This window comes from Megascapheus bottae, chromosome 26 (assembly GCF_031878675.1).
Source record: "Megascapheus bottae isolate mThoBot1 chromosome 26, mThoBot2.hap1, whole genome shotgun sequence".
Classification (NCBI taxonomy): Eukaryota; Metazoa; Chordata; class Mammalia; order Rodentia; family Geomyidae; genus Megascapheus; species Megascapheus bottae.
Genome location: NC_143534.1, coordinates 6074651 through 6084133, shown reverse-complemented (window position 1 = coordinate 6084133; position 9483 = coordinate 6074651). Strand labels below are relative to the sequence as shown.

Below are 9483 nucleotides of genomic sequence, written 5' to 3'. Positions count from 1 at the left end.
AGGATGTAGTAGTTTATTCCCCAGTGGATCCAAATACTGCTGCTGTATCCAAAATACCCCTTTCCGATGTCCATTTACTTCGGAACTTATTTCGGTCAACTATTCACGCGTATTACTGAATGTCTACAGTAATATGGTAGGCCCTGTGCTCAAGACTAACATAAAAAATAGGGAATAAAAGAAACAATTTAAGCAGAAAATTGCCAGGCAACATATTCTGCCCTGGTTAAAGGCTGGAGACATCCTATGAACTTACCTGAAACTTGGCCAAATATCCCTGTCTCTAAATTCAGTGTCTTCTTCTGTCTCCAGGACAGAACATGTGGCAGAGATTCATTGAATCTTGTTTTCTCAGCTACATGAAAATCATCTATCTGGCTCCACTGAATATTCTTCAGGTCAAGGTTTGAGGAAATTATTTAGATTTCAGATTTTATGTTATATAAAAATGAAACTCTAGGACTCTCTGCAAGTTATTCTCAATAACTTGATTGGAGATGTTACCCTAATTTTTTTTTCAGTTTCTAGACTGATGAGTAAAGACTTACTGGTATTGATATGTGGCTCAGCTGGTGCTAGCCAGTGAGCAAAAGCATTAGGTACCAAGTTCAAGGCCATGTCCTGAACCTAAAAAAATAATGATTTATAAGTGTCCTTTAGAGTTTTTTTTCTCTTTTTTATTGTAAAGATGATATACAGAGAGGTTACTGTTATGGAAGTCAGGTAATGAGTACATTTCTTTCGACCCATGTCACTGCTTCCCTCCCATCTCCACCCACAATCTCTTTTTTTTTTTTGTGATGATCCTGAGGCTTAAATTCAGGGTTTTGCACTTTTGGATAGCTGGCATTCTACCACTTGAGCCACATTCTACTTCCTTAGAATGTTTCCTGAAAGATTATTTCCAAAATCTTCACACAGATGTCATGACAGCAATTATGTAGGTTGATATGAAATATATTCAATAAACAGGATGCTAATATAAATTGAGATGCAAATTCTAAACTCCACTCTCTCTTAAGTTAGTCAAACTAGACTTTTGGTAAACTACTTAGGAAGTTATTCCTTATCGTTGACCATATAGCAGACTATCAAGGAAGCTTTGACATATATGAAGAAATCATTTAAATAACGTTGTCTGATCTTAATGCAATACATGAAACATACATGTTGAATAGCAATGTAACAATTGAAAGTAAAATAGATAATAACAAAACTAGAAAATCCCCATAAATTGGGACATGATGGTGGATGGGATATATGAGTGGAAGATAGAAATAGGAAGTAAAAGATTCTTTCATGGTTTGCTCTCTCAAGTATTTAAGATTGAATCTTGCTTAAGAAGATATGTACATGAAGTATTTATGTAATAGAAAAAGCTGATTCACTATTGTAGGAAATTTTACTGAAACTCAGTTCTCTCATTATTAATAAGTTGTTATTAATTATGATGATATTGATGGTTGAACTCAGAGCCTTGAACCACTTGATCAATCTATCCCTCAACCCTTAGTAAATTCTTAGTACAAGATGAAAATTAAAAAAAAAAGACATTTGTAATTTCCAGCATGGGTTTAGATTGCAAGTAAATCTGAGTAAGTTATCACTAATTCATCTGTAATTGGAACAAACTTTAACACAGTTCCTTCAGGCCCAACACAGTTACTTTGAAACTAGGGAGCAGAACAACTGAAAAGAGGCTGTATTGCTTTAAGTGAAGAAAATTTTCTAGCCTATAGGTAGACTCATTTCCGGGCCCTGAGATAAAGTGTAGCTCGAAGTGATTGTTCTTTGATCTTTACCACAAGGCAGTAGGAGAAGCTTCAGGTCGGCATGGTAAGTGGCTGAAGTACTTGTACATGGTTGACAGTGTTGATTTGGTGTGGTAGCCAATTTTATTCAGCACATTCAGGCCTTTTCCTCCACCAAAAATTCTCCAATGGATTTTTAAAAGAAGAGGCATCTGCTTCTTTCAATATCCACAGTAAAACTAGGAAGCAGATTTTCATAGACACTTATTTGTTCATCTGTAACTTTGCCTTTTTACTTTTATTAAAGATAAAGCTTGGTGGAGTTGCTATCCTTCGGTGTTTTTAAGAGAGGTACTGAAATGGAATGGGAACCTCTCCTTCCTAGAGTCTTCACATTTCATTTTGGGCTTAGATGCTAATTTCGCTGTAGAAATCAAGTGCTTTACTTTTATTTATGCTTTTGCAGTTTCTGGAAACTTCAGATTCACAGGGTCATTACTGTTTCTAAGATCGTGGCAGAGTAACGGGCTCAAGCATTTTCTCTGATCTTTCTGAAGTTTTCTGAGTATGATCATAAACGTATTACAAGATAATTGTTAAAAGCCATCTTTTAAAACTCCCTTCCTTGCTAATCTCTGTAGTATGTCATGGTGATTTTTCAGTACCTTAGAGAAAGTTTAATTCTTCAGTGAGAGCAACTTTAAAAAAGGCTTGTCTGGCTCTGATTGTCTTTCCCCAGTGGACTTCCTCCCTGTCGTTTTAAAGATGGTTATGTTTCTTTGGAGAAGGGACTTTGTGGGAGCACAGCATACCGTACCTTGATCATGTCGGTGTCGGCATTCTGGGTGATATTGTGCTAGAGTCTTGAGGGATTCTCTCATTGAAGGCAAGTGAGAGAGGTGCTCATAGCATCTTTTCTGTACATTTCTGAGGATTGCATAGGAATCTACAGTGCTCTCAATACTAAAAGCTCTGTAGCAGCATTTTATAGTGTGATGTGATTTATCAATCTTGTTGGTGAGTGAATATTTTCCAGTCTTCCATTATTTTATAATGTAACTAATATTTTAACAGAGAGTTTAGAAAGGAAGGAGAGATTAAGAAAACAGTAAGATGAAGGCCATTGTTGAAATCCTTGGATGTGGTTTTTGTTATAAATTCATTTGCTTCTACAGTCAAATAAGAGGCTTGTAAGGCAAAATTATTTCTGCTGAGTTAAGGGAGAACAGCATTACTCTGATGTCTGAATTGCATGAAGAAGAGCAATGTACTTTTTGTTGGTGATTATGTTTATGATGAGCACTGTAAGCAAATATCATCTATTAATCCAGTACAGGGCATGGGGATGGAAGGGGAGTTACTGAGAGAAGCCTGAGAGTAAACTTTACCAATTAAGAAGTTTTATTAAAAAAAGGAATTTTACTTATTTTCTTTTCTTTTTATTATTATTTTAAAGCTGATGTATAGAGGGGTTACCGTTATATGTCTGGTAAAGAGTACAGTTCTTTTGGGAAAATGTCACTCCTTCCCCCACTCTCTCTCAGTTTTCCCTTCATATCATCTATCCCCCACTGACAAGTCCTGTACTTCATTTTCAGCATCGTGTCTAGTGAGTACCACTGCTGCATTTGTCACCATTTGTCTCTCGATTCCTGTGACATTATAGAAGTTAATAATACAGACACAGTGGGTCTTCTCCACACTTGGAATTTAAACCTAAGTTGAAGGAGCAAAGTTTTGATCTGATTATAGAATAGCTCCTGCCTGTATAACATTCAAAGTCCGACAGGAGGGGAGGGCAACGAAACTGAGCTTTGTAGATAAGAGTATGGGATGCCTGTTATATAATGGAATATATTATTTTGATCCCTACACCAAGGTAGGGATATTAGATGATCCTACCAAAATGCTTTTAAAGTTCAATTATAGCCTTTGTCATGAGAGAATGACAGAGAAGCAGCACAATGGACGGTCTCCTAAGTCCTGAACCTGAGTTTTCCCGTGAGATGAAGAAGGAAAGGTGGTGCCCTGGGAATTGCAGAGACAAAGTTCAAGGGTTTGGTGCTGCTGACCAGGGACAGAGTTTAAGTTGGATTGTCAAAGTGTCGCTGCTCTGAGCTCACTCTCTGCTGGCCTCTCAGTGACTGGCAGAAAGCTCTGAGGTCTTTCTGTAGTTCAGGCTCAGCATTGAGACAGTGCAGTTATGTATAGACTGTACTTAAGCTTGGTGCAAAGTTAGCCACTGTTGTCGTTTTAGATGTTTGGAGTTGAACCTCTTGTTCCCCGTTCTTAAAAAGGAGATAATTGTATTCATTTAATTTACAAAAAGGTTGTTTGCATATTTGCAAAAAAGTGACTTAAAAGTGAATGGGAGTGCACGTTGGTGAGGGCGGAAGGAAAGAGTAAATTTTAGATTAAAATGACTGTACATCTATTCTTTACTCCATTCTTACTTAGTCCAATACCCACGAGGTGCTTCATTTATGTTGTTGAAACTTCTTTTTTTTGAAATGGAATTTGAGTCTTTGATTCAATTGTCTATGAAGCTTAGTTGTACCCTGGATATTGGCTTCTATGGGACATTAGAAAAATCTTTATAATACTTTTCTTTCACGGTTTTAGCTAGCTTAGTATCTGTCATTTACAACCAGAAGTACTGAATGATGTTGCTCTTGTCTAATCAACTGCCCTAAGCCTGTCCAGTCTTAAGTGATCATGGCTTCTTTCAGAGAGAGTGTCTTTCCATTCACATTGGCCAAGCTGGTATCTAGGTTGGAGATGCTTGCTGGGAACTCTACTGCCTGGAGCATGGAATCCAGCCAGATGGCATGGTTCTTGACAGTAAGCGGGATTCCTTGGAAGATGCTGACATGGACCAAGGGAATTCTTCCTTTGATACCTTCTTTCATGAGACAAGCACTGGCAGGCATGTACCCAGAGCACTCTTCATGGACTTAGAACCAACCGTTATAGGTAACACAAATTTTACATTCTAATACACTTAACAGGGTCTACAAGCAAGCAGATCAAGTGGGTGGAATTAATGCAATTGTCTGTACAAGATCATATGAATCGTTCCCAAATTTAGATCCTCATTCAGTAAGTATTTTGGGTGAATAGCATGACAAAACACCCCAAAGTTAGACTTGTTTAGCTTTCTTTTCCTGTGTGATAACTAATTAACCATGTTAATTTAGGTACAGGTATGTTATAACAAAACACTTAACATTTTTTTTTTCTGAACTTGAGAGCTAGTACTTAGAAATGATTGAGAAAGAATTTGAAAATTTGTCATCATCTGCTTATAAAGAGAAGACTATTTGAAAAACATTCCAGAGAAGGAAAGTACCAGACAAATCTATAAAGTATGGGGAAATCAATACGACTTTGTGATTAGTAATGGTAGACTCTGTGGCATTCTGGGTAAATTCTCTTACAATCCAGCTACAAAAATACTGGAAAGAGAAGGAGGTCTCACTGATAAGACAAAAGCTACAGAGATGGGCAAGTTTGGAGTTGTTATTGTGTATTAGTTGTCTGTTCCTTTGTAATTAACTGCTCTTGAACTCAATGGCTGGCAGCAGTAGCTAACACCATTTTACTCATGAATCTGCCATTGGAATGGGTCTCTGAGGGACGACTGCTTTCTGTTCTGCGTGGTATCAAATATGAAATTCAGAAGGAGCTGGGGGATCTATCTGGAGAGAAACTCCTCACATGGCTGCCATGTTGGTTGTGGCTGTTGGCTGAAATAAGCCAGACATACACGTGGGGCTTTAGTCTTTCTTGACATGGGCTCTGTACGGACTGCTTTGACTTCCATATAAGATAGAGGCTGTGTTTCTCCGTGTGTGTGTGTGTGTGTGTGTGTGTGTGTGTGTGTGTGTGTGTGCTAGTACTGGGGCTTGAACTTAGGGCCTGGGTGTTGTCCTTTACCTTTTTCACTCAAGGCTAACACACTTGCTTTTTTTGGTTGGTTAAGTGTACTGAATGCATGCACCGACCTCTCTCCCTCTACAGATGAAATCCGTGTGGGAAAGTATCGTTCACTCTTCCACCCAGAGCAGCTGGTTAACGGAAAGGAGGATGCTGCAAACAACTATGCACGAGGTCACTACTCAGTGGGCTCAGGTGTCATTGACCTTGTGCTAGAGAGGTTCCGAAAGCTGGTAGGTGGCTCCCCTTTCCAAATGCATGGGCAGTGTCAATCCTGCAGGGTTCACCAGCATTGCCTCTCACCACCACCAAACCCTCTAGGCCTCAGCATCCGTGTGGGGGGTCAGAGCTGGGATAAAGTCCTCTTTACAGCTTCTCGGTGCTCTCTATTTTTCCCTTGCTTCTGCTAATGCTTCTCTTGTTCTGAGAGATTTGCAAAGCCTTCTAAAATGCATCATTTTAGACAGTGGACTTGGGAAGTTCACAGGAGGCTTTCTGTCTATAGACTACTTACTCTCTTTTGACTTGCAGCATGAGAACCTGAGTTAGGAAATCCTTTACCAAGTATGTGGCTTAACTTCATTGTTAGGTAACAGAGCTTTTTACATCAGTAGCATGGCTGAAGTATGTTGAAGTAATAGCAGTTTGTCTATTTTAGGGCAGTGGGGGAAATTAGTGTTAATATTTTTCTCATCAGTTTTTTTTTTCCAGTCCTGGGCTTGAGCTCAGGGCCTGAGCACTGTCCTTGGACTTTCTCAAGGCTAGAGCTCTACCACTTGAGCCACAGCACCACTTCCAGCTTTTTTCTATGCATGTGGTACTGAGGAATCGAACCCGGGTCTTTGTGCATGCTAGGCAAGCACTCTACCACTAGGCCAAACTCCTGGCCCCTCTCATCAGTTTTTTAAAAAATAATTGATCAAGTTTGTGGAGGGTCATAAAAGGCAGTCAAGTATTAATGCTTTGTTGATACAGGTTGACATATTATTATTTGAGATGATTGAGACCAGAATATTTTAGATTTTTAAAAGATTTGTGGAATATTTGAACACATATCTGTGCATATATATATATGTATAGCGAGATTTTGAGACTGAGTGTGAACTCAAAATGTGTGTAAACACAAAACCCATATATGTTTTATACATATAAAGGATACATTCTTTATACACAGCCTGGAGTCAATTTTATGCAGTATATTTTTTTAGAGCATCCCAACCCATAGCAGTATTCTAAAGAACCCCATTCCACCCCCATTCTAGAAGGAGCACCAGGTATATTTTAAAGGAGTTCTATTTGTTATGGAGCAGACTCTGGTGAACCAGTCTTTTCAGACACTTCTTTTCGTGAGTTTTGAGAATTCACTGCATCGTTCCATTGCCATCCAATTCTCTATTCATTTGGCTGAGTTCTTACGCTTTTCTGTAGGCAGAGCAGTGCGGCGGACTTCAGGGATTTCTGATTTTCCGGAGCTTTGGAGGAGGCACCGGGTCAGGATTCACACCTCTCTTAATGGAACAGCTTTCACTAGAGTACGGCAAGAAGACCAAACTGGAGTTCTCTGTCTATCCATCCCCTAGAATTGCCACTGCGGTGGTAGAGCCTTACAACTCCATCCTCACCACCCACTCCACCATTGAGCACTCAGACTGTACCTTCATGGTGGACAACGAGGCCATCTATGACATCTGCCATCATAAACTTGGTCTTGAACGCCCCTCCTATTCCAGCATCAATCGGTTGATAGGTCAGGTGGTGTCTTCCATTACTGCCTCCCTCCGATTTGAAGGCCCTTTGAATGTGGACCTTATTGAATTCCAGACCAACCTAGTTCCTTATCCAAGAATACATTTCCCTATCACAACCTTTGCCCCCATCATCTCCTCTGACAAGGCCTACTACGAGCAGCTCTCCACCCAGGACCTCACGGCTGCTTGCTTCGAATTCTCCAACCAGCTGGTGAAATGCCACCCTCAGCTCGGGAAGTACATGGCCTGCTGCCTGCTCTACAGGGGAGACGTGGTGCCCAAGGATGTGAATGCCGCCATCGCGTCCTTGAAGTCCAGGACCTGCGTCCAGTTTGTGGATTGGTGCCCCACTGGTTTCAAGGTGGGCATCAACCAGAAGCCACCTTCTGTGGTGCCCGGAGGGGATCTGGCCCGGCTCCAGAGGGCCGTCTGCATGCTGAGTAACACGACAGCCATCGTGGAGGCGTGGGCCCGCCTGGACCACAAGTTTGACCTCATGTATGCCAAGAAGGCGTTTCTGCACTGGTACACCACAGAAGGCATGGAACAAGGGGAGTTCTCAGAGGCCAGGGAAGACTTGGCCGCTCTGGAAAGGGACTATGAAGAAGCGGGATTAAGTTTCTGATGCCAGGTGCAAAGGCATGTTCTGCTAAAATATCATGCTTTCTTCTCAAGCAGTTGTAGGCGGAGTGAGTTGAGTTGTGTTGATTAGAAGAAAATGCAAATCAAATCAGTCACAACCCTAATTTCCATACCAAATTGTATTAGTAATTTGCATGTGTATCTTTATCTACATTGTTATTTAGATGTGTTATCCAAGAGCTTCCTGGGGTTTGGAGTCCTTTGAACTGCTGAGATATGTTTAGGGAAGCATTTTTTTGGTTTTGTTTTAGTTTCTATGTCAGAGTACAAACCCCACTTTGCTTTGTTGAGAGGCTCTATGTTAAGAGTCTATACCATTCTAAAGCTCTTCTTTTCCTATACCTGAGAATGGAAAATTATGAATGTGATTTTCCCTATGGCCTATTTTATATTTTGATTAAATCACAGATACTTCCTGTATGTTCTGTTTTCCTTCTTCCCAGTATAGGCCTTTAGGCCTCAGTTTGTTTTCCATAACAACCATGAAAATAGGGGCCAGGAGCATGACTTAGTGGTAGAGTGCCTGCCTGGCATGCACAAAGCTCTGGGTTCGATTCCTCGGTACCACATACACAGAAAAGGATGGAAGTAGTGCTGTGGCTCAAATGGTAGAGTGCTAGCCTTGAGAAAGCCCAAGGATACTTCCCAGGCCCTGAGTTCAAGACCCAGGACGGCAAAACAAAAAACCCATGAAAATATACTTGGTTGTTCATAAAACATGGTTCCGGTGTCTTCCAGGTGAGAAGCAGTCACCGCTCCTGTCCTCCTGTCACGAAGGAGACATTCTCAAAATGTTCCTGACAAAGCCAGGAACAGCTCACGCGTGTAGTCCCAGCTACTCAGGAGGCTGAGCCAGCCTGGGTAGAAAAATCGTGGGGATTGGATATGTAAAGAACACTTAATGGAATTGTTGGTACCAAACTCTCCTACCAAACATGCAAAGATTTTTTGTCTGACCAGTTGGAATGAATGAAGCTGCATTCTTGGACTTGGGGTCCCTCTCGACAGTCAAGACTTTGTACCTCTGTGCGTGTTTACTTTCATTCTCACTTCTCCACACCCAGCAGGTTATTGGCATCAGCACAGTCTGTATTTTTCGCCCAAGTGAACAACTGAAGGTGGACAGTGTTCAAGTGACAAGTGAAGGCGGCCTGAAGTTGTGCCTTGTGAGGCTCAAACTTCAAGGCTACATGCCTATAAACTATAAGCCTTCTGTCTTGTACCACTGTACCTCCTTTAAAAAATAATGTAGTAAAATGTTTAAAAGAAAGTTTTAGATTTACAGGAACATCCAGTGGACACCCTGACCTCCATTTTTATAGTGTCCTAGTAAATTGTTTTATTTTCTAAAATCTCTTCCCCTGAGATGTGATCTTCAAGAAAACCACTAAAACAGGGTACCATGT

The 9483-nt window shown here is 40.6% G+C and overlaps 1 protein-coding gene across 1 annotated transcript; it reads left to right on the top strand.

The window, feature by feature from the left end:
* The first annotated feature begins 4599 nt into the window (after positions 1–4599).
* On the top strand, positions 4600–8655 carry Tubal3 (tubulin alpha like 3). Its single transcript, XM_090319170.1, has 3 exons — positions 4600–4724; positions 5772–5920; positions 7116–8655. Exons 1-3 carry the CDS (start codon positions 4622–4624, stop codon positions 8058–8060), a joined length of 1197 nt encoding a protein of 398 aa, XP_090175296.1. The 5' UTR covers positions 4600–4621; the 3' UTR covers positions 8061–8655.
* The last annotated feature ends 828 nt before the right edge of the window (positions 8656–9483 follow it).